At 37.8% G+C, this 26,296-nt stretch overlaps 1 protein-coding gene across 1 annotated transcript in view; it reads right to left on the bottom strand.

Annotated features, from left to right (window-relative positions):
- LOC126485073 (laminin subunit alpha-1) overlaps window positions 1-26,296 on the bottom strand; it is a 715,911-nt gene that overhangs the window by 200,703 nt on the left and 488,912 nt on the right. Inside the window, exons 15-17 of the mRNA XM_050108676.1 lie at window positions 8,508-8,691; window positions 2,851-2,990; window positions 2,271-2,504 (exon numbers count right to left, since the gene is read on the bottom strand). Of these exons, the coding sequence (XP_049964633.1) occupies window positions 2,271-2,504; window positions 2,851-2,990; window positions 8,508-8,691 (558 nt within the window). The remainder of the gene's footprint in view (window positions 1-2,270; window positions 2,505-2,850; window positions 2,991-8,507; window positions 8,692-26,296) is intronic.

Genomic DNA, 26,296 nt, shown 5'->3' on the forward strand with positions numbered 1-26,296 from the left:
TCGTAATGGAGGTACTGTTGCTTGTTGGTGGGTTTGATGTGGACAGACGTGTGAAGCTGGCCATTGGACAGGTGGAGGTCAACATCAAGGAAAGTGGCATGGGATTTGGAGTAGGACCAGGTGACTCTGATGGAACCAAAGGAGTTGCGGTTGGAGAGGAGATTCTGGAGTTCTTCTTCACTGTGAGTCCAGATCATGAAGATGTCATCAATAAATCTGTACCAAACTTTGGGTTGGCAGGCCTGGGTAACCAAGAAGGCTTCCTCCAAGCGACCCATGAATAGGTTGGCGTACGAAGGGGCCATCCTGGTACCCATGGCTGTTCCCTTTAATTGTTGGTATGTCTGGTCTTCAAAAGTGAAGAAGTTGTCGGTCAGGATGAAGCTGGCTAAGGTAATGAGGAAAGAGGTTTTAGGTAGGGTGGCAGGTGATTGGCGTGAAAGGAAGTGCTCCATCGCAGCGAGGCCCTGGACGTGCGGGATATTTGTGTATAAGGAAGTGGCATCAATGGTTACAAGGATGGTTTCTGGGGGTAACGGATTGGGTAAGGATTCCAGGCGTTCGAGAAAGTGGTTGGTGTCTTTGATGAAGGATGGGAGACTGCACGTAATGGGTTGAAGGTGTTGATCTACATAGGCAGAGATACGTTCTGTGGGGGCTTGGTAACCAGCTACAATGGGGCGGCCGGGATGATTGGGTTTGTGAGTTTTAGGAAGAAGGAAGAAGGTAGAAGGTAGGGGTGCGGGGTGTCGGTGGGGTCAGGAGGTTGATGGAGTCAGGTGAAAGGTTTTGTAGGGGGCCTAAGGTTCTGAGGATTCCTTGAAGCTCCGCCTGGACATCAGGAATGGGATTACCTTGGCAAACTTTGTAGTGGTGTTGTCTGAAAGCTGAGCCACATACTCCCGACGATCAAGTACCACGGTCGTGGAACCCTTGTCCGCCGGAAGAATGACGATGGACCGGTCAGCCTTCAGATCACGGATAGCCTGGGCTTCAGCAGTGGTGATGTTGGGAGTAGGATTAAGGTTTTTCAAGAAGGATTGAGAGGCAAGGCCGGAAGTCAGAAATTCCTGGAAGGTTTGGAGAGGGTGATTTTGAGGAAGAGGAGGTGGGTCCCGCTGTGACGGAGGATGTGGCAGGGTTCAATTTGGATAGTGTCTTGGGGAGTTGGATCATTAGGGGTAGGATTAGGATCATTTTTCTTCGTGGCAAAGTGATACTTCCAGCAGAGAGTACGAGTGTAGGACAGTAAATCTTTGACGAGGGCTGTTTGGTTGAATCTGGGAGTAGGGCTGAAGGTGAGGCCTTTGGATAGGACAGAGGTTTCGGATTGGGAGAGAGGTTTGGAGGAAAGGTTAACTACTGAATTAGGGTGTTGTGGTACCAGATTGTGTTGATTGGAATTTTGAGGTTTTGGAGGGAGTGGAGCTGGAAGTGGACAGGTATACACTCGCACACACACACACACACACACACACATATCCATCCACACATATACAGACACAATCACACAGAAGGACCACATACAGCCTCCTTGCTCATTTTTGTCTATATTATTAACAATCACTACACACAACACTGCTCACAAATCAACACTATATTCACAATGACCACTTACTGCTATAGTGCACCACACTGTTACATAACTAAAATTGGCAACAAGCATCAACATTCCTGACTGACAAAAAGTCAGCCAAATTCCACTGTTCACATATGGGCCAAGATCAAGTGTGTGACCAATAGTTCACAACTGCCTTGTAGCCTTCAATTACTGCAACAGGGCCCGTGGAAGCTCTTGATTTTGTTCATAAAATTATAAAACAAGATCACCAACTCCCCCTGCAGTAGAATGCCATAAAATTTTCTATGCCTATCCAGGAATGTCCTTTGCTGAAACACAATTTTCTGCTTCTCATTTCATATGTCCAGTGTTTTCAAGTTCCCTTTCAAAATATTAATTAAATGACTAGTACACACCAATGCCCAGAACAAATATTTTTTTGCTGGTAAATTATATATAATGATAATTTTATCAATATTAAGGTAATGAAGCTCAATCATCGTTCTCAGAGTTACAAAGCATAAAATTAATAAGCCAACTTTTCCTAAGTTGTTATTCTTGGTTACCAAGGAACATTGTGTAACATTTTTTACTGTTTAACATCTGCCAGAAAACAATCATCACAATATTTAAGGACAATAATATAATTTCTCTTACTACAAATTTACACACTGAAATAAGACTATTGATAAACATGAAGTTAACTTACTTTACAGGGACACTGTCCTGATTCATCGCACAGACACTGCCCAGTCTTTGTGTCACATTTATCCTGTTGTGTTCCAGGCAGATGACAGTCACACAGTCTGCACACTGGGTAACCATAGTAGCCAACAGCACACGATGAACATCTGTCACCGTGAAAACCTCTACGACACATGCAACGGCCACTTGCACTGTCACATCTCTGCTGTAAAGAGCCAGCAACATCACAGTTGCATGCCTGTTGAGAAATCAAATGTTATGTTTATCTTTCTGATATATCACAGAGATAAAGGCAATAAATATGGCTAAATACGAATGATAATATATGCATTGACTCAGGGGAAAATTGAAAAGTACAAGAAAATCTTTGTAAGTATAGTCTTTTAAAACACTTTACTTCTAAATATATTTTCACAAAGTAAATAGTAATGTTTGTCTCTGCAAATCCTTTGGATCTGTCAGATTTAGCATTGCCATCAGTTTGCAGGATAAATCCACTCTCATTTAACACAAAGGATAAATACACAAAATAATCCATCACCTATAATACAGGTAACTTCATTATATCTCAAGAAAATGTATACCTTACAGCCTCTTCCCGATGTGAAACCCCAGGCATTTGGCTGACAGCGCTCACATAAGTTTCCTTCAGTGAAAGGTGGGCAAACACATCGACCAGTATCTGGATCACAAATATGCCCAACATTGCTGCAAGATTCACATCCTGTAATATGCAAGGTAATCTCTTACACAAAATCAGTATTTTGCACGTTTAAACATGCACACACAAATGACTATAAAAACTTCTAGACAATGCGTTGATAGCCTGAGTGCTAGACAAATTATGGTTAAGGTTATGCATCTCTGATAGTGGTGATTCGTCCTGTGAGCAATGAAGCAATGAATCCCCACAAAATATTAATGTCTGAGAAATTTTTAATGTGCATAAAGATGCCAAATTTAAAATCGCCCTTTCAGGAACATCCATTTCTGTGACACAAATACCACATTCCAGCCTGGAAAAGGGCAGAGAATATAGTGGGGATATGACGTTCCTCCTATCCTGAGCACTGAAGCAATACTCTGGTGTGCGCTTACCAGAGCCTCTGCTTCCCCTCCTGCTGCTGAACCTCGTCAATGCACAGTTCCTATTCCTCCCCAACTGTTTAGTCAACACGACACATAGATAGCAGATTTAGAAACTACTTCATATCTGCACTTTTCCATGACTTAATAACGTCTGTTACGTCAAAGTTCCCTGTGAGCAATTATATTTATCTCCCTGAAACACGAACAAGAGTCTACTATGGAGTTAAGTAACCAGTGCTGCAACCAATTTTATTGTTTGTCATGTGAGAGCATTCAATACGCAGTTGCTAGTTCAGAGACATGAGTTCTCCGATGTGCAGTGTCTACAGTGTGAAGTCAAAATGTGTGATAATTCAGTGCAGAGGCTACGGGAAACTAACTTCTGCTCCGTGTCACTTGAAGCTAAGCTCTGTATTGAGCAGCTAGGAAGACAGACACTGGAAGCAGCTGTGTTAACAATGACGCTGTTTGTAGTGGGTTTGCTGTTGTTGATGTGGGCATCTTATCTTCTCTGATAAAGGAAGTGGCACAATGTAAACAATGTGTTGGAGTAGGCTGTCTGGAAATAACTGAACAACAAAGTAGCAGGAAGAGTTTATCATCAAAATTAGTTGTTCTGTGCAGATCCTGCAATAAATCTACCTCAAAAATGAGTTCGAACATTGTACATAATTCATATGATGTGAATTTGAAGTAAGTGTATGCAATGCATGCAAGAGGAAAAGGAAAAAAGGCTGCTCAAATATTTTGTGGTTTGATGGACCTTCCTCCTCCTCCCAGTAGGTTCAGCAAGTACATAAAAATACTTTTACGTGCCTTGACAGCTGTGTCTAAAGCATCTATGAAATGTGCAGTAGAAGAAACTGTAAATATTAATGGAACCAGGGACATTGCTGTTGCACTTGACGGGATACAGCAACATCGAGGACATCGTTCGTTGAATGGTGTTGCGAGTGCTACTTCTCTGGAGAATGGAAAAGTTGTTGGTGTTGAGTGCTTATCTAAGTACTGCTACACCTGCCATGGTAACACTGAATGACATATTGAACATCAGTGTTCTAAGAATTATGATGGTTACAGTAGAGGTATGGAGTGTGATGGAGCTCTACAAATATTTCAGAGGTCGGTGCCCTTTTATAACGTTAGATGTACAAAGTACCTATGCGATGGGGACTCTAAAGCTTTCAATAAAGTTAATGAGTTCAATGTTTATAGTGGAGTGTTGTGGACATGTGCAAAAGAGGATGGGAGCTAGATTCAGGAAGCTACAAAGAGAAATGAAAGGAAAGTTGCTATCTGATGGAAAATCTGTGTCTGGCCGAAGCAGATTGATAGAAACTGAAATAGATCTTCTTAAGAGTTATTATGGACTGGCCATTAGACGAACTGCACCTCTGAATGATGTTACAGCCTGTATGGGCCACCTACTTTCATAAGTTGTCCACAGATGACCACCCTGTCCATGGACTTTGTCCTAAAGGAGCAGATTCTTGGGGTGAATGTAGCTCCATCTTCTGGTGGAGTATGGGACTACGGCTGCTGTGATTCTTGGTGTGGTTACCAAAAAGCAAAAGAAAGTGGTCAAAGATACCACATAAGCGTTCCCTTCCTGAGCCTGTTATGAACGAAATAAAACAAATTTTTTAAGACCTGAGTGACCCTGTTTTGCTTAGTAAATGTCTTCCTGGGCGCACTCATAATACAAATGAAAGTTTCAACCATTGCAGGCATAAAATGTGGCTCTAATATGGAAGATCAATTGCGTATTTGTGACAGACAATGGACGCATAAAGCTGAAAGATTTGTTCTTCAAGTTACCAAAGAAGCAAGAAGTGCTAAAAGGAATGCCAAGATGAAGCTTGAAGATGAAGAAATGCTACAGGATGAAAACTATGCTTCAGGAATGTTCTGACGCACAGTTTAATTGGACTCATATCTTCATTCGCAATTTCCCGCAGGCTGTATTTTGCAGAATTCAGGTACAAATATTTCCTAAATTTTATAAATCATTGCTCTAATTTTTTTATGTAACTTGCAGTAGTCCATACTTATGCAGTAGATCTAAGCTTTATTGCAGAATCAACTAAATTATAGAGAAATTAACATTTTTATTAGAAAAAAAATTATAAAAATTAAAATGTATGTGATATTTTTTATCCCTGTAATATACATAGTAGGTGGAATTAAATAGGTCTAGTACATCAGCCACCATGTCATGCATATCTGGTAAAAATTTGGTCTCTTTCAAATGTATAACATTGAATTGAATGGTACCTCAATTTGAAGAAGCATTTTGGACAAAAAATTGCATCAATTTCTTTGTAATTTTTTTAACAACAGTAAGCAGGTTCAAAAATATTCAAAATATTTCTAATTTGTTTAGAAAGTGTGCTGCACTGCCTGATATCAACAAAAAGTCTGTAAAACATGTACATTATAAACAGTGCCTGAAAGAAATAGGTGTTGATTTTTACATAATCTTGAGCCAGAAAAGTACTCTGTATCCTTAAATAATGACTATAGGAATATACAACTACTGCCTATGTATCACACCCCTACAGATCGTAAGGACAAGATTAGATTAATTACAGCGCACACAGAGGCACTGATACAATCATCTTTCCCTTGCTCCATTTGTGAATTGAACTCAAAGAAATGCTACAATCAGAACTACCCTCTGCCTTGAACTTCACAGAGGTCTGTGGAGTACAGATGCAAAGTCCTGATTCTAGACATTTGGATAATTTGTAGTATAAGTGGTCAATGAGATCTGTTTTTAATTTACTTTTAAACTAATAGGGATTCCCAGTGCTTTACTTTATATTAGCTGGAAAATTGTTAAATTTCTTGCCTAACTCTATTCTGAACCCTAGATATGGATGCAAAGTCTTCATGAAAATTATTTTTGTCTTCTGTACTGTGATCACCTAAATCACAGCTCAGCTGGAACTGATCTTTATTATAAACAACAAAAAACATTAATGAGTACATTTATTGGGAAGTGAGTGTAAGATTTCAAGGTATTTGAAAAAGTTTCTGTAAGATGTCTGGTTGTCTACTTTACACAATATTGTTACAGTCCAGTCTGGCTTTATTTACTTTAGGTGCACTGCCCCAGAAGAGAGGTCCATGTTGAACTGAGCTTCTTAATTAGTTTATCTAGGTGCACTTAATTTTAACTTGTTATTCATCTGGATTCCAAGCAATTTTACACACAGTTTTTAATATAGCGTATGACCAGTGAGTCTACTTCTGGAGCTAACAGTTATCAATGCTTGTTTACAATTCCCATAATCTGAGTGTGAAATTACAAGCTGTTAGATGTGAACCTCTTGTAGGTCTGTTCAGCTGTCATCTGGGCTGTGCCCGCTAAGGTTCTAAATGGTTCAAATGGCTCTGAGCACTATGGGACTTAACATCTATGGTCACCAGTCCCCTAGAACTTAGAACTACTTAAACCTAACTAACTTAAGGACATCACACAACACCCAGTCATCACGAGGCAGAGAAAATCCCTGACCCCGCCGGGAATCGAACCCTGGAACCCGGGCATGAGAAGTGAGAACGCTACCGCACGACCACGAGCTGCGGACTGCCCGCTAAGGTTGATTTTGGCCTTTTATTGGTGTGCTTGTAACTTAAGAAAACATTGCAGTTTTTGGATGCCCATTTAAGTCGTACTGATCCTTGTAGCACCCTATATGTTATGTTCCCTCATTCTGAGCTTGGTGTCATGCCTGTGACACCAATAGGATCATCTCCTTTCTATTATAATGGTAAGACTCCACCCATACAAGTGGGATGCCATTAATGGCACAACACTTATTGTTAGAATAATTTCCATTTTAAATGCCTCTGTTTATCTGTTATCAAACACCCTTGTGAATTGATACTTTATAAATAATTTTTTCTGAAAAGTGAAGACTTTTATCCTTTTGCAACCCAGGTCTCTTCAAACGTATTTTTCAAGCACGAGGTCCCAAATGCATGTGTAATATTTGCCAGTTACTGTTTTACCATTACAATGCTGTGAATAAGAAAAATTTCTTTAACATTTCAGAAAATGCTGACTGTAATATTTCTGGCAGATGAAATCAAGTTCACTTGTTTTGGTACAGGGCCGCAGCTTTCACACAATGCTATGACTGCCGTTACATTTCTAATGGGAAGTGGTGGACCCACATTTCATCCACATTAACAACTCAGATGAAACAACTTGTTGGATTCTTTCTTAAAAGGTCCTAACATAGACGATATTTTTTTTTTGCGATTGTTTTTGGTCAGCATTCAAAAAATGTGGCATCTACCTTGCAAAATGTTTTCTCATAAGAATTCTCCATGGAAAATGTCCATACCCATTTTCCTTATGTGCTTACGGACTCAGGCATTTCACATCTGTAAGAATTTTCATTAGGGGATAAATCAATCAAAACAATTGTACCACAGCAGGGTATTCCTTGTTATCGATCTGAATGAACAAATCCAACATGACTATTGGAAAAACCTTATAAAAAGATATATTCTGCAGATAGAGCTAACACTTTACTTGCAGTATTATGCAAAAAAATCATAAATATCAGAAAATTTCCTGTATTACAGCAATAAATTTTCTGTAGCACTCATACAGGCAATTATGTAAAGGAAAGCTGCTGCAATTTTTTTCATTAACCATATTACAGTCATCACTCACAATTAAAAAAAAGGACAATATTTAATGATTTGGCTTTATTTATAATTTTCTAATGCTGTAGCAATTTGTCAGCATAGAAGAGGATCTTAAGCTTCTTTACTCATTTGCTGGCTGGATCCAGTGTACTGCATTTCACTCCAGCACATTAAAAGTTCACTAGTGTTTATAAGCTAAGAAATATTAAGTTGTAAATTCTACCTAGGAGTAATTTATTCAAATGAAGACTTCACTGTAATAAGTTTATCATTCTTGTGAAAAGTGAAATGGTTACAAAGTAATAACTTTTCCATAATATTGTCATAAATTCTAAAATAGAGAGATTCTGGAAAGAATGACAGGTATGGCATACATGAAATTTCAGGGTTATAAAAGAAAAGGAGCAGAGATTTAATTATAAGTGAAAAATTTGACAGATGCCCAATAGAGAGCTAGTACAATAAATCATTTTAAAGGTGAACTTACTTGAACAGCCAGAAACAGAAAAGCCATAATAATGTGGAAGGCAAGTATCACAAATCCTCCCTCCGATTCCAGATTTACAATGGCACTGACCAGTAACTTGATCACAGGAAGTGTTAATAGAACCTATACGATCACAGCCACAAGGTTCACAAGGGGTTGTTGCTGAAAGTCCCCAATAACCATCCTATAAGGCCAAAAAAAAAAAAAAATACATTAGACAATCTTCATAAATTATCAAGAATTGAAACACAATCCATAAATAAATCAACACAGTTCTTTTTATGGCATAGTCCATATCAATATAGGCAGGTTAGGAAAAAAAAATCTTACCTTTAAAGTCTCAGATGTTATCGAGTTAAGCGTATGTTAAAATGAAGGACTAAGTAAGGAACACATATTTTTTTGTTTCTTCCCAAAAAAATTCTGCTCCGAGATACAGCCCTCCAAAGATGACATTGTGCATACCATTGTTAAGATGCGAATTTTGGAAAAAAATTTTAAAAGTTTTAGATATTTTGTTGGTATTTTTTTTATTTTAAAGATAATTGCTTTATGATTACAAAGAAAACCTGCATTTGGACTTATCTGCCTAAGTTCTTTCACTCTAGCATTCTGAACTTTTTTTTTTTATAATTTACGGAAAATGTTTCTCTTTCAAAAATCCCAATCCTTAAAATCATGATTTTTTCTGTTGGTTAGTACTATATAGGTCTACATTCCCTGAAAAGGAAATTTTCCACTTTTAGCTTGAACAGGTTTTATAACCAATTGAAATTTTTGCTATCCATAAAACCTGTTTTATTACCACATTATCACATAACAGGCTCATAAAAATCAAAACCTAACCTTATTTAACATAATGTTAATTTTGAAAGATGAGTAAGACACTCATTTTTCAAGCATTTTAAATGGTTCCAAAATGCATGCGAAAGGTCTGAAGACTTAAAGGTTTCAATTTATACAATTTCTGCGCGCTCTGTTTTGTACTGAAATTAGCAAGTCAATTAACTAAAAATGTGCTCCACTGGTTCAGCATCTTCCTTTGATATAGAGTGATATCTTCCTGTTGAACCAATATGAGGAACAATATTCAAAACATTGTGAACGGGAAGTGAGCACTGATGGCATTGTTGTGTCTTTCAGCTGGAAAACTATATCCAGCAGCTGCTCCATGTGGTAGCACAAAGTTCACTACAATTTCGTTTAACTCATAACTGGTGTCTATAATCTCTGCAGTTCACTAGTCACAGTCCTACACACATGTCAGAAACATCCATCTTCTCAGGTTGTGAATCTGAATATTATCCTACTGTTTCTGAGGTGCTTGTCGAAGGAACGAAATTTCTTCTTCTTGCTCTTTAAAGTGTGTGCAATATGGGTTCGCCCATCACTTTGAGTCCAAAAATGTGTCTTCTGAGTTCCTTTCACTGGAGTAGTTTGTTTGGACCATTCTTCTTCTTTCTGATCACAGAATTCTTCAGTTTCCTCTTTGGACAAAAAATGAGGGCTGTGGATATGTAAGATTTCACGACTCGCGTAAAATCCTCAGCATTCCAAATCTCAGCTGTATTTGGTCTGGAGAATTTATGTTTTGTAGCGTGGTGCTTCAGCAGGCCTCCTACACCAGCACAAGGCCCCTCCCGATGACCAGTAGCACTGTATACCCAGTCAGTTGGCACAAGCAACTTACTCAATTCAAACAGGTGGTAACGATTTTTAAAATGACTAGGAGCACCATCAAAAATAATGCTGGACTTCTCTGCCCCCACTTGCAGTTGAAGAATTTTGTGCATTGCCAACAAAACTGTTATGAAAATATGCCACTCCTGTAAAAATTGAAACCTGGTCATTACTCCAATCTCAATTTCGATCAGTATACAAGAATTACAGCAAGCTCTGCAACATGTATTGACAATATTGTAAGTAGTTATAATTATTATGTAAAAGAAAAATTTCTTCTAGATTTAGGAGTATCAGACCATAAAGCACTATTTGTATCACTACCGAAGCAAAATTCAGTCTGCACAACAAAAAGATGTAGGAATTTCAGTCAAGAAAATGTGGAAGTATTTTCCAAAAAACTAAGCCAAACCAAGTGGACAGTCAGCAAACACACTTCCACAAGTGACAATTACAATAACTTTTTAACTGAATTCTTGGGTGTATTCAATGAATGCTTCCCTTTTGTAACAGTGAGGACCAGGTCCCAAAAAAGTAGATCCTGGGTAACAAAAGGAATTAGAGTGTCTAGTGCTACTAAGAGGAAACTGCATATGGAGGCAAAAGTAAATCGAAGCCCTCAATTTCTTAAGTATGTAAGCACATACAAAAAAACATTTGACAAAATAGTTAAACTAACAAAACGTACTGCAAATAACGACTTCATTACAAATGCAAAAAACAAATCAAAAGCTGTTTGGTCTGTTATAAGAAGTGAAGTTGGCAGTGAGGCAGAGAGAAAATGCCCTTCTAAAATAGTGATTAATGGTAGAGCTGTTACAGAACCCAGTGCCATTTGTGAATCATTCAATGACTTTTTCATAAATTGTAACAAATTTGGTGACTGTTCACCACCAAATACAAAGCCCAATATGACAGATAGCAATTGCACATGTTTTAAGTTTTCTCATGTTTCCATCTCAGATGTCATCAAAATCATAATGTCCCTAAAAAATTCAAAATCTGCGGGGTGGGATGAGGTCCCCACTGAAATAATAAAAATAGTCCGTCACAGTATTGCATATCCACTCTCTTTCATAATCAACCAATCATTTGATGAGGGATGTTTCCCAGATCGATTAAAATATGCAGAAGTTCGGCCCATACACAAAAAAGGCAAACAAGATGAATTGGGCAACTATAGGCCAATCTCACTGTTACCAATTTTCTCAAAAATATTTGAAAGAGCTGCATGTGATCAGATTGAAAATCACAATTCATCTAACAGCATTATCTTAGGCAATCAATATGGTTTCAGAAAAGACCGCAGCACAATCCATGCAATAAATGAATTAGTCACAAAAGTCAGCAGATGTCTTGATGATAGAATGTGTGTGTCAGGCATCTTTTGTGACCTGTCCAAAGCCTTCGACACAGTAAATCATGACCTGCTTCTCCAAAAATTGGCACGCTATGGTTTTCAAGGCAAATCTCTTAGCTGGATGTCATCATACTTGGCAAACAGAAAACAAAGAGTACTTATTAACATCAACGGCAAGAAATTTCTCTCTGGCTGGAAAAACACTCAATTAGGTGTTCCACAAGGCTCAATATTAGGGCCACTGCTTTTTCTATATTATATTAATGATATGCCATGTCAGGTCCAGTCTGATACTATCCTCTATGCAGATGACTCAACAGCTGTAGTCTGTTGTAAAAATGAGGTAGACCTAATTCGTCATATTGAACAAACACTTGGGGAAGTGGAGGCATGGGTCAAAAACAATAACTTGACATTAAATTTTACGAAAACAGAAATTGTTCATTTTACCACAAAACAATCTGCACAGTCTATAAGTGAAATAAGGTATATGGACAAAAAATTAGAGACTGCAGACTGTGTCAAATTCCTTGGCGTGTTAGTCAATAAAAACCTGTTATGGAGTCGCCATGTGGATAACATACTGGGTCGACTGAATAGCCTTGTATATATTATGAATATCTTGTATAGTATTACTGATTTAGCTGTAAGAAAAACTGTATATAATGCATATTTTGTTTCAGTCATTAGGTATAGTATAATTTTCTGGGGGTCTGAAAAAACAAATTTACTTAGAGCTTTTAGACTACAAAAAAATCATCCGAGCAATGGTGGGAGCAAAACCAAAGCAACACTGCAAACCTTTATTTGTAAAACTGGATCTAATGAGCATTCCAAGCATATACATCTATGAAACTCTCACTTTCACGAAAAGAAACCCACAACTTTTTGAGGGCAACTTCTTCTTGCATCAATATGATACAAGACATAAAACGAGCTACATGTTACCTACCCACCGTTTAAAATCATATGAAAAAAACCCATACTATATGGGCATGAAATTTGTAAATAAAATATGGAAAGATATGGATGACCCAAATATAAAAGGCACCAAAAGAGACCTGGAAAAATATCTGAAAGATAAATGTTACTATAGTGTAGAAGATTTCATGAATGGTAACAATGCATTATAATTGTAATTAAAATACCTCTTTCAAGATGTTACACCATGTATATTATTAGTTTATTGTCTATTTTTAGTATTGTTATATATAGTGTAAAAACTGACAAGTCACCTGATGTCACAATCTTTGATTGTATAAGGCATGTTATGTGATAATAAAAATTGAATTGAATTGAATTGAATTGACACACTTGTACTTCTTGTGGGAGAATTACAGACCAGTTCTCAGGAAAATCACGGTGAAGCACTAAACACAGTTCTTCAGCCTGTACACACTCTTTCACTTCTGCAATGTGTTGTTGTTGCAAATTCTTCAGGTGCTGGTGTATTGCTGCTTTCACTGATCATTTACCAAGTTCATCACTGAAACTGTCAAACACAACAGTTTTCTTAATTAGTTTATTTTTCTCCCATGTCGCATATGTAATTTCTGCAGAGTTATCTGCAGGCCAAGTGTCTGTAAAGATAATCCTCCCTTTCCAGGGCAGTCACCAAATTCTTGAAACAAACAAGTCTCTCACTTTACGTCACAGACTACCAATGACTTCATACACCCAACCAAGCTGTCATATGTCATGTGCTCCATTAAGTTCTTCAAAGTTAGCACACAAAGTTCAAAATTCGCGAAGTACACACATAAATAGACATCTCTAGGTGGGTGCAGAAATACCCACTTAGGTCATAGTGCATAAAATTTTGATCTTCCAATATGTGAAGTTGTATAGTTGCTCTTATAAATTGCAAAAGTTTTTTTAATACTGAGAGTCATGTACCTCTTCACTTTCACAACTTTTTGACCTTCAACTTTTATAGTGTCTTTTTTGTTAGCACTCTGGCGAGAACAGTCCTGTTTATCTTCCAGGCAAAATGACTGCACTTGAACTTGAGCTGCCTCTATAGGATGACTAAAGGCTCCTTTTACAGACCTTACATTTCTTGATTTGTCTAACATGTACTTTGATACTGATGCGACGTGGTTCAAAATTGTTTTCTTCAAAAATGTGCTTTGGTTCATTTTCTTCTGAAGATTGAATTTCTACTTTGAAGGGTGTGGTCAGTTTTGCTGTAGTGTATTCATCCATAGCTTTAGGAATTTCTCTGCACTTTCTTGATGCATAGTACTTATGACTTGACTTTACTGACCACGGTTTCATAACAGGACTAACACCTACCTCCGTAGTTGACTGATTCAGGGTATTTAATTCTTCCTCTACAGATGCAGATGCATCATCTGCACCATGGGAAGCTTCACCTTGTTCAGATACTATCATTGTTGTTACTCTGTCAAAAAACTTATAACACAAAAAGTCGTCACTGGAAACATGTTCACTCTGAAACAGAGTCTTCAAATGAGAACACCTATTCCCAAACTGAACGAAGTCTGTTTTTTTGTTTGTCATATATATCACTCTTTTATTGATATGAAAATAGTCAGCACACTTCACTCAACAGTGGCCCCGGCCAGAAGATATTTCAAACAGTCCTTTTCACGAAACACTATGCAACTGTGTCAACTGGCAAATTCCTCGAAAAACACAGAACTCATTGGATGGTCTCAGATTTCTTAGAAGCCTCTTCAGTAAACAAATTAGCACTGAACAACTACAATACGGAAACCTGCAATGAACAACCACGACAAAGAAACTGACAAGAAACTACAACACAGTGTAAGAAATATTTGTAACAATGAAAGTGAAAAGAAATAACTGCAAAGAACAAAGAGATAAGAAATAATGCAACAAAGACAATAGGAATATATGTTCAAATGTATGTGAATTCCTAAGGGACCAAACTTCTGAGGTCATCGATCCCTAAACTTACACACTACTTAAACTAACTGACGCTAAGGACAATACACACACCCATGCTTGAAGGAGGACTCGAACCTCTGACGGGATAAAAATAAATATTGTAACAAAGAAATTAATAAGAAACAACTTCAGTGAAGACATACATTACCCTCGAAAGTTAAAAAAATGACTTTTTAAAATAAAACCTGTCCAATTTAAAAGTTGAAGTTCTCCTTTACAGAATATAGTACTACATGGTACCATACTAATCAACAGAAAAATTTTCTGGATTGGCATTTTCGAGAAAAAATTTTTTCTGTAAATTATAAAAAAATTCAAAAGGTGACAGTAAATGAAATTTGACTGACACGTCCAAACGGAGGATACCATTGTAATCATAAAGCACTAATCTTTCAAATAAAAAAAACTAACAAAATATCTAGAACTGTTACAGAGATACAGAATTCAAAAAAAAGTTCTGGAATCCACATCTTCAAAATAGAGTTCGCAGTGTCATTTTTGGAGGCCTATATCTTGGGACAGGAATTTTTTTGGAGAAAATAAAAAAATAAATATCATTACTTATTCCTGAATTTTAACGTGTGCTTAATTCCATAACATCCGAGACTATGAAGGTAACCTCCCTGCCTGAAGTGATACCGTACAGATTATGCCTGTTTACATGCACAGCTTTAGGAAAATAGATCTGTTAAAAAGAAGTGTTTTCATGTTAACTGGTTCTTCCGTTGCTTCATGTTAGTACAACATAATAATAAATGAAAAGCACTATACTGCTTATGTTCTACAGGACCTGAGTTACTGTACTTCCACATGAATTCTGTTTCAAGAATGTGATTTACATATTTTCAGGGCCATATTTAGGGCTTAACTTCAATTATAAACATTAGTTAACGTTTTAAATAACATACAACACAAAGCACATGTGGAAGATATATATATTCAAAAATTATAAAATAACTACCACAGTTCAGTATCCCCTTTTACTGAAAAATTATCACATAAGTATCAAACTTGAACATACTATATGGAAAAAAAGAAACCTTTATATTTCCTGAAGATCAAACTGACTGGCTCATGGCTGATTGTATGTGTATTGCTACAAGACTGATCAAGTGTTCTTATTTTTTGTTGTTGTTGTAGATAGTTCTTAATACTTTTAAAACAGAAAAGAGCCTTTACAACTGAACTGTTTGTTGCTGGAGTACAGTTGTAGTCTTGAGTGCTGTCTAGCCTACACATTTAGTCATGAGTGCAGCCAACACATTTAGATAAACTTCCCCATTTAAAAAATTCTACAGAGAAATGGAAGAGAAGACCACATATCAACATCTCCTTTCTTCATACACAACAGATAGCTTTTGAACTTCATCAAAGTTGTTCTCTATGTCAGAATCAGAATTGGAGACTGCTCTAAGCTTCTCTGCAGCATCATAAATTTGAACAGTTTCTAGTTCAGCAATATTTGAGAGGGAGGAAAACCTTAAGTTAGATCTCTGTAAACATTGACTCTCTTTTGCAACTTATCTTGAAGAATTTGTATTTGATATTTTCATTCTTTACCAGGTTTCAACACAATCTGATCCTGTTTCTTCTTCAGGACATTTTTGTTTGCCTTCTGAGTCAGATAATTCATCAAAGAATTTTTTGTGTTTAATTTTAAGTTTCCTTTCCTTATTCTCAGCAGCTAGTGGATGTGGAACTGATTCCAAATTCCTGGTCTCCATAAGTTTTTCATCCGGATCCCTATGAATTGAAAAAGATGTCTGAAGCTCAGCTAAAAAAAATACACTGCAAGAGTGTCAGCATTTCAACAGAAGTGGAAATGTCAACATCCTCGGCTCGCAGTTTTTCACAGCTTGGCCAAACTGTTGCAGCATACAAACCCACACTGATTAAAGCTACCTTAATGCTACTTAACTTTCTAAGACCAACTTCAGCTTCACATCTAACTATACGACTCTCATTCTCTAAAATTATTCTTAAGAAAACATAGCTTTCCAAAGTGCATTTAAACTCTTCCTTGCACCCCCACGTACTCAGCATCGTGCTGTATGCTGTGTCACACTCACAGAATCAAAAAAAGTTTCCAAATGTTCCATCTGCTTTTAGAATCTGAAAAGAAGTTCATAAACTTTGAATCGTCTCAAATAACAATAAAATAAAAAAAACAAAAAAACGGGCTGCTGCTGTACGGCATCGAGCAGTTAGTGAGCCAACTAAATTCAGCAGGCAAGCCAAACATGGAACGAAGAAAATTATGAGTTTCGATCCTTGAGTCTTGCTTGTAAACACATGTAGGTTGCGTTATCGTGTGATTGATCTCTACAGTTGTCAAATTTCAGTCGAAGTAATTTTAAGGTATTCAAAACTTATTCAGGAAGCTTCTCTCCATCGTGACCTAGATTTAAAAAAAAAACACAAACATCTTTCAACTGAGAACTCACCTTCATTTACGTGTCTAATTATTATACTTAACTGGTCATTAAGCGATATATCTTGTGTAGAAATTATTGTGCATTTTTTTAAAAAAATAACTTCATTAGATAATTTTTTCGGTCACTGATGCTCCCTTAGGACACACTAAATCTTCATCTGTTGCTGACAAGTATGAAGTAAATCCTTTTCCACGGTTACCAAAACTAGCTTTATGGTCAGCCAAAACAGAATCATATTCCACAATTAATTCCAAAAACATCACGAAATTTCCATTTTCCACAAAGCCAAATGCCTCTTCGCCTTCACGAAATGCTACCCCTAAGATGTGCACCAATCACTGAAACCAGATATTGAAAATTGAGATGCATCATTGAATAATTTAGGACAGTACACAGAATTAAGACACTCGGTTAGGAAAATATGTAAAATATTCACGTTTGAAAATTTCCCCAATCACCAAAACCCTCTGAAACAATTCTGCTGCATAGTACATAATCGCTGAGAGCCGTTGGTGTGTCGCCTAAGGACACAGAAAATTAAGCATTTTTGTTTTGATTAATACAATTTATAACTAAGTAAACCAGTGTCTGGTCATTGTTTTCCCAATAAAGTTGGTCATTACTGGGAATAGGATTTCGAGCATGTAGATTCTTTATATCCTTACAGAACTCCGAAAGTTAGAACTTCTGTATTCTCTAAATTTCATCTGCACTTACAGAGCTACATTTTTCACTGTTACTGTTTTGAACAGTAACTTAAACTGTATCTTCAAAGCTACACGGTTCAGTTTCACTTTTACCACTAAAATATGAGGCCAGTAGCGGTATTTTCTGTAAAAGTTTACTATCCTTCTGTCTTTTTTCTTCGGCTTTCTTTCGATATGCAGCGCCTGTCTCTTAACCTAGATCACCCATCCACGCTGTTCCCGTGAACTTATGGAAAAAAATTTTTGATGTAGGATGTTAGAAACTGAACATTCAGTAGCCTCCGGATTATCCGGCCTAATGTGGCGAAACGTAAAGCTGGACAACAGATAAAACGGTTCATCACCCATTTCGGACTCTTTGATTAAAGCACAAAGGACTTTACAAACAAAAATTTAACAACTCACGCACTTAGGCCGTCGGATATGCAACTGAAAGAACAAAGAACACAGGGTTGTCAAGAAAGCTGCATCATACGTGTTTTCATTGTTGCTTACGAACGCTTCTAGGTATCGTTTTTTGGAGAGGGGTTCTGGTAATTTATACAATATTACAATTATGACTCCAGATGTGTTAGAAACAAAGAAATATTTACACAACATTTTGAAAGGCCACGCAGCATTGTTGCCAGCGTGTGCTTGCTAGAACTTGGGAAAAATAGTCTGTTCAATAAATGAATCATTTTCCTGTGGAGTAGTATTATTATGTTGTTTTCTAAGTAAGTCGGACAGTACGGATACCGGATGGTCACGAGTCGGGTAGTTGAGTGTCCACTGTACTTTGATTATATCAAATACAATGGAACCAACTGCACCATGACCAAGTAGTACTCGAATTACATACCGTAATTTTAAGTTGAGAACCAGGTGAAACGTTGTGCTGTGTAAGGCGGCAACATAACTTGAATGAAGAAATGAGCAACGTGCCACAACAAAGCTCTCGTAGGCCACATGATTATGTAGAGGGTAAGGTTCGATTCACACGGTGGGCAACGTCACGTCAACGTCAACGCGGGTCACGTGACGTCAAAATATTCGTCCAACGCTTTCAAATGGCGAGGTTCATACGGTGGGCAACGTCACGTCAACGTCAGTTTGCTTGCCGGCCGGTATACTTCGAAAGAATAGTTTGACGTTGACGGTGGGGGTCACGTGGTTGGCGAATTGATTACGATTGGCTGTTACTTTTCTGTCTGTTGTTTGATTCTGTTAGCAGTGTTCTCCACATCGAAAATGTCTACTGAGTTTTTAGTTATAAAATGTTTTTATATAAACATGAGCGACGATAAGTCGTATGACATGAGCTGCAAACAATACAGCGACACTTTGTTTAAAGAAGAAATATGGAAGAAAATTGGATTGCTTATCGGTCGCCCAGGTAAATAACGGTGTGAATATTGTAGGCCTACTGCAGATTATATTTATTTTGTATGTAATGTATTTAGATGTATAACATCGCACTTGCATCTATTTATGTATGTATGTACTCACGATTAGGAGGCGAAAACGCTTAGCAGAGGTTAGAGCCTTCCTGCTTTCCAATTTCACAATTATTCGCGAGTCGTGAAAGTTTATTTCGAGCATGTTTATATGTAATACTTATCATTGCGAAGCAAATATGAGTACCCTACGCCACATAGTCATTTTGGCTAGTAGTTTACTTATGTATAGTATTTATTTACATACTTTCTGGTACTGAGTCTCACTCAACATTTCGTATGGATACAGCTTATTTAAATACAACTACAGTAAAAGTTCGATGTTCCACATTCATATACAGTGTGCAGTTGGTTCTCTGTAGTGCCAAAGTTTATGCAGGACGAACTGTAGCAGATTTAGATCTACATAACAAGGGGCCATAAATTGTGAATGTTTAGCCTATAGATCAATTTGTTGATAGTGTCCAGTATTACAATAAATATTCTGTTCTATAAAATACGTATAAAGGTACAGAACAGGAACCCTCAAAGCTGAAGCATCGGACTCACCTCAAACAAACCATTAGTTTTTCTCGTGGAGAAATTGCACGGCGCATGTTTGTGTCTGCTTTCTTGATGCTGCTGCTTATCAAAGACAGCGAATTAAAAAATTGCTGTCTCGACATTCGTAAATATTTATAATATGACGTCTCCTCTTCTTGCAGCTCTCTATACAATGTGTGATATTCGCCTTCACACATTCTCTTCAAAATCATTTTCTTCGCCCACGTTCGTTTTGATTGCCTTGCCAATTTCCGCTCCCTTTCCTCATCATCTAAAGCAATTGCAATCGTAGCAAATTCATCAAGACCAAATACAATGTCCGCCATCCTCTCTCGTGAACACTTCTGCGAGTTTCCAATAACGCCCCAAAACGTGGTTGAAGTTTTGCCATCGCTTGACGTTCCGTCCAGTGTGAATGCAAGTGGATTTTTGACGGTGTGTGCGTCACTGACGTTAACGTGACGTTGCCCACCGTATGAATCGAGCCTAAAGCTGTGTCAAACGGAGAGCAGGCTGTCCGTGGGCTCGGTTGTCTGCTGTAGAGATGGACAAACTCGGTCATCCTTGGGAACTAGTTCGCTGGTGATTGCTCTTGTTTGGGAACCGTTCATTTTTACTCGTTCACTGTTCATTTGTGCTTGGTATACGGTTCTAAAGAAACATTGAAATTAATAGTACAGGTGGCTGAAGATGGAAGGCGCCAAGAGGGGGCACTTGCCTCCCTCCTGGATTAGTGTTTTCATTTATAACAGAATTCTCACACACTTGTAATTTTCGTGATTCTGCAAAACCTCTCGTTTAGCCAACTGTAGCATTATGTGGCTGATCGCAGTGAAATAATATAAAGTGGTGCACGAAAAACCGGATCCGGGTACAGACTGCTCACCAGTTACGCACGATTTGTTGACCGCCTCGAGCAGAATATATAAACATATAATAATTAGGCAGTGAAGAATAAAAAAATAAGCTAATGTTAACAGTAACTTCGAAACAATAGATGACGGTTGTTCGCCGACAATGAGCAGTCTATAAAAAAATTAATCATAAGAATAAACCTGATGTAAACAAACAAAAACGCGATGATTGGTCACAAGTTGTGTTACGCTCTTAGAAGTAGGTCCTACTTATGTGTTAGATATCTTATTACTAAGTTACGTTAAATGAAACGTTAAGATATTCAAATGTATTAATAGCCATCAATGTATTTCGTAATCACGCTTTAGCTACGTAGCTTTTATTTGAGAAATCGTGTACAGTCACGGCCTCTGCAGCGTTGTGTTCTGATTGTCGCGCTGTTGATGTGCAGTTTGAGAATGGCTGAGGCTGCTTTCTGTTCCGTGTTGAAACACTCGAGTGAAACACTGTTAATAAGTGCTGAGAAATAGGCTGTTCTTTATGGTTTTCATAAATTTACAGAGATAACGGGCTTTGAAGTTTTCCTAGTGTTGTAGCCTATACAATGCAGTTGACTACTAACAAGGATTGAACGTGTAGCGCAGTCGGTAGCGTAATTGTACGAGCAGCGATGGTAATCATTAGATTAGATTAGATTAGATTAGATTTACTTTCATTCCAATTGATCCGTAGTGAGGAGGTCCTCCAGGATGTGGAACATGTCAGAAAAACAACAATACATGACAAATATTTAAACTAAAACAAATAAGCTAATGTACCATTCCACAGGTCCCAAGTGGAATGATCGTCATTTTTTAATGAACACTAAGAGTCATTTTACAAATACTATTGCACTGAATTTAAAATAAAAAAGTTTTATATTTATTTATAAGGTAAGAAACATGTAATACAACTACTGTAATACTTATTTACAATGAACACATTACTGCACTGAAATTCGTGCGTGGGATCAAGTTTCCCCAATAAAATTTTTTTTTTTCATTTAATTTGAAATACCTACATCTCGTAATTATAAAACTCATCAACATTTTTTGTGAATAATGCACGACGTCTTGTTTATAATTACATATTGGACGCGAAATTCCTGTTTCCATTTCAAATACAAATTCTTAATTATCGATGTTTTATGAAAGACTATTCATAAAAGTTGTTTAAATTAAGAGAACATAACGATTTAATTTTTTAATGCAAAAATGAAAAACCAAATCCTCTTTATTTGGACTATGTCCATCGTTTTATACCACAGAGGTAGATAAGTATCGTATAAACAGCCATCAACGTATTTCGTAATCACGCTTTCGCTGTGTATTTTTTATTTCAAAAATCGCGTACCGTCGCGATCTCTTTTAGTGCTGTGCTCTAATTGTCGCACTGTTAATACGTAGTGTGAAAATGGCTGTGGCTGGTTCCAGCTCCGTCGCGAAACACGCGCTTGGAACACCATTAAAGAGTGGCGAGAAACAGATTGTTATGAATATTTTCAACAAGTTTACAGAAAAGTATTCGTCGCTAGCGATACGGCAGATTGCGGAAATGACGTCTGAATGTACTGGTATCTTTTGTGTCAAGTGTTCTGAGTGCGCGGAAAGAAAAACAGAATACCGGCAAACTTTCCACACCAGGGAAGACGCGGAAACGTCAATCGTGTGCCTTCCGAATATATGATGATTTTGTGAAAAGTGCTGTGCGGTCAAAGGTGCACGCGTTTTTCTTGAGAAACGAACCCACAATAGATAAGGTTCTTAAGCTGGTAAATGACGATGATGATTTGCCCACTTTTAAAAGGACAACATTTTACAAACCAATGCGATACATTGGTTTCCAGTTTGAAAAAAGGAAACGAAATAGTATAGTAAGACACAACAGTTACCGATAAGAGGCAAGCTTTTGTTGCAGATCTGTCACAATAGGTAAAGAACCCGACGGGAAAAGGAAAGAGGTTAATTATTGTTCATACTGGTAGCAACTGCGGTTTTGTGGAAGGTAGTAATTTAATTTTTGAATCTAATAAATAGGAGACTATCACGAAGAACTGAATGGTGAAGTGTTTCTTAAGTGGTTTACAGATGTTCTGCCCAAATTAGAGCCCTCCAGCATTATTGTGATGGACAAAGCACCTTATCACAGCGTTAAAGTTGAGCGTAGGCCGCAAAAATCTTGGAAAAGGCAAGACATTGTAAAGTGGTTGGTAGAAAAGGAAGCCAACCTCGATCCTACCGCAATTAAGGTTGAATTGCTGCAACAGGCTGAACGTTGTCCTGTAGACTGTAAGGGGTCTGTAGGCCCTTACTATAAGTTTTGCGACAGCACAGGTCGACAGGACAAACAATCGATAGTGTGTGTCGGGTTGCGAGAGCGAGTGTTGAGTCAGTAGAGTGTGGTACGCGCTGTGGGCCGACCCGGGTGGAGGTCTGTTGCTGGAATGCAAGACCGTACCGACAAAGGGAGTGGCCATCGCCGTGGTTTAACCCTTTTGTGTTAGAAATATACGGGAAAGTGAACAAGTACAATTACTAGTGTGATTCAGTGATATTTCAGTGCCGATATTTGTATTTTCGCATCTACCGCGCCGGCATTATTTGGATGCAGTGTTGGATTGCAGTGTTGGATTACAGTGATTGAAATTACGTGTGACGATAATAAATAACGAAGAGGCCTGTGCTGTGATTAGCCGTTATTAATTCTGTACGACGAAGGCAGTGGCTGTCTCCTTACGTTGTGTTTTTAGTGAGAATATAGGTCGTTGATTAATGAAGCTGTGTTGTTGTTCTTCCTGCCACCAGACATTTCATTATTACAGCATTCGAGAAGAACGAAATGGAATGTAACAACTCCGTAGCAGTCCAATCCGATTGCCAGCCCCATTAGGTACACGGTCACATTAGTTATTATCTATTTGGGCTGCTATTAGATCCCGATCGAGCGGGATAAGTCAGTAGATTAAACCGGAGTGTTACACCCTTGGCTTACCGTGAAAGGACAAGTGCAATTTTCGGACGAATCGCAAAGAACAATAGGTAATTTTATCTTATTTAACGCGAAGAAAATATTTTCCAGTGTTGAATCGGGACAGAGCATAAACTTTAATATCGCGACAAGAAACAGTGCATTGTGAACAATATGAAGTAGTAGCATCTTTCGATTGTGACTAAACTCTTTTTCTTGCCATATTAGATGAAAATAATAGTGTCAACAAACTGTGTTATAATGTGCAAATGCGTAAATCCGCGCGAAAAACTGTGAAAAGTGACCACCAAAGAAAGACACGTGTGAACATTATTACGACCAAAACGAGCCAAGAATTCGTCACGAAAGTCTTAAAGAAGTGTTTAGTGATAATATTTTGACTGGAATTGCTTTTTAAATAGTGAAAATCGGACAGCTTCTTGTGGACCCATAAACTGTTATGCAGGCGACAATTTATGTGGCAACGCAATTGTTGAGTGACGTCACGCAGACCCTTGTAGCAGCTGCGCCAAAGAGCTTCAATCTGCGAGGTGATTTCACACGTCATCCCAACTACCTGTGTAAAGAGTAGTTCAAGCACAGACGCACTACACCGAGCGCCGTCCCGACATCTAGCAGCCGAACTACAAACTACGCCCGCCTGCAGCGCCACGGAGCGGCCGGCTGAGAACTACGACGTCCCACCACAGCGAGACCTCACGCGGTTTCGGCGGCAGTACAGCGCCACGCCCACTTCAAACGTCAAAACATCGCGACTCGTGGTAACGTCGGTTGGTGAGTGGAGACGACTGGTTGACATAACATTAAATTGCAATGTGCAGTTTTCGCGGTAAATAAACGTTTGTAAACTGAATTGCGTGTTAGGAAAAGTGCCCAATTGCGGTAATTTCCGAAAAGTTTGTGAAAAATACTCTGAAATTGAGCATACTTATTTATGCATACTGCGCTGTCTAAATGATAATTATACAGATATGCTTATTGTTTTTGGGGGATTTTATATGTATAGATTTTATGAATAGTATGATTTATCTTATTTAAAACATTTTACATAAGCTGTGTATGTGAAAATTGATATTTGAAGTGATTAGGTTTTGAGAGTTGTTGTGTTCGATGCTCTTGCATATTGTATCAATTTAGGGATTAATGGAATAATACTTCAGGTACTGTTTGATTAGTTTCATGGTAATTAGGAGTGTTTTGGGTTACTAGAGGTTATTCTATATTACTTTCCTGTGTGTTAAAAATAACCAAACATGTCTACTGAGGATAAGCAGGTTTGTGAGGCAATAGTTGAAAGGAAAGGGATAGGACAGGAAGACAGGGAAGATTCGGGAATCAGTGATTATGGAGTATCATTAGATAGCCCATTAGCACACTCAACTGGTTATCCCAAAACATCAGAACAAACGATGAGAAATAAGTCAGTTTCAGAGGATGCAGATAAGTGGTCGATGTTGGTAGACTTGATAAAGGAGAATAGCGCATCACTAAAGGGTTTACAAGAAACTAACGCATCATTAGAGAAAGGTTTACGAAAATTTAACGAAACATTAGAGAAAGGTTTACAAGAATTTAACGCATCATTACGAGAATTTAGAGAATCATTAAAGAAAGGTTCACAAAATAGCGAAACATCATACACGAAGATGGAATGTAATCTGAAGGAGGAAGTGCAGGAGTTACCCAAACAACTGAAGGTGAACATCGACGAGAGAGAGAGGAAGCAACAGGAGAATATAGACCAAGTTCAGGGAGACGTGGAGAAGATAGAAGGGAAGCTAACAAAAAAGGTAGAAGACGATATTGAATAAACTAAAGCCGAATTGGGATAAAGGATCACCGAAGTGGAAACAAATTGCGATCATGGAATCGCCGAGTAACGCAGATGCAGAAACAATGTAATGATGCGGTTAAGGGGATAGGAAATAGTCAAAACCAATTGGCTATCAATCTGGGAAATGCTATAGCCATGCGACGAGAAGAGGATGATCAGAGGGTTGCAATGGAAGGCGAGGTCTTCACTTGGGGAATCAAGAAGAAGGAAGGGACTAAGGTTCATGCAAAATCAAAGAAAATAAACTCTGAAATAAATAAATTCAACCACGTTTATAAGGGACCATACAGAATTATAAAAATTGGTCATTCTAACACTGTGGAGTTGGAGTATGCACGGACAAAGATAGTGCATGGTAAGGAACATGAGGAAAACATAAAAAGGTACTACTCACACGAGCACAGGGATAACCCAGATGAGGAAGAGGTACGAGTTGAAGAAAGTTAGGTGTAGGGAGCTAGCAACTCTTTTGCTGGTATACCAAGTGGCGACTGGTACACTCCCAGCTGGGTGAGACTTTATTTCTAATTTCAAGTGTCACTCCTCTACCATCTTTCTCTATCCTTAGGTTAAGAAAATTAGTGTAGTAGTGAGGATTGGTAGTGGTCATCCAAGTAATTCAGTCAGGAACCATGTAGTAAATTTGTAGTAGTTGCTGTTGATGTAGAGTGTGAGATGTCAGAGAATCAATAACTTAAAAAAGCTCAGTTTACTGTGAGTAAATAACCAAAATTAATAATGCCAGAAGGAATAAAATGAGAACCATATCAGAAAGCGAATGTTTACATAATGTCGTGGTAAGCTAACTGGTTAAACAGGAATTTGGGTAATCTTATAGAGTTGTTTTATGAGGCATGAAAAGGTCAAACTGTTGTAAGAAAGTTGAAGTAATGTATCAGCTTGTAAGTAGATGAACATATAAAGAAACAAATACACAAGAAGATAGTTGTTCGAATAAATGATGTGAAATATGATGAA

The sequence above is a fragment of the Schistocerca serialis genome, chromosome 6 (genome assembly GCF_023864345.2).
Source record: "Schistocerca serialis cubense isolate TAMUIC-IGC-003099 chromosome 6, iqSchSeri2.2, whole genome shotgun sequence".
NCBI classification, from domain to species: Eukaryota; Metazoa; Arthropoda; class Insecta; order Orthoptera; family Acrididae; genus Schistocerca; species Schistocerca serialis.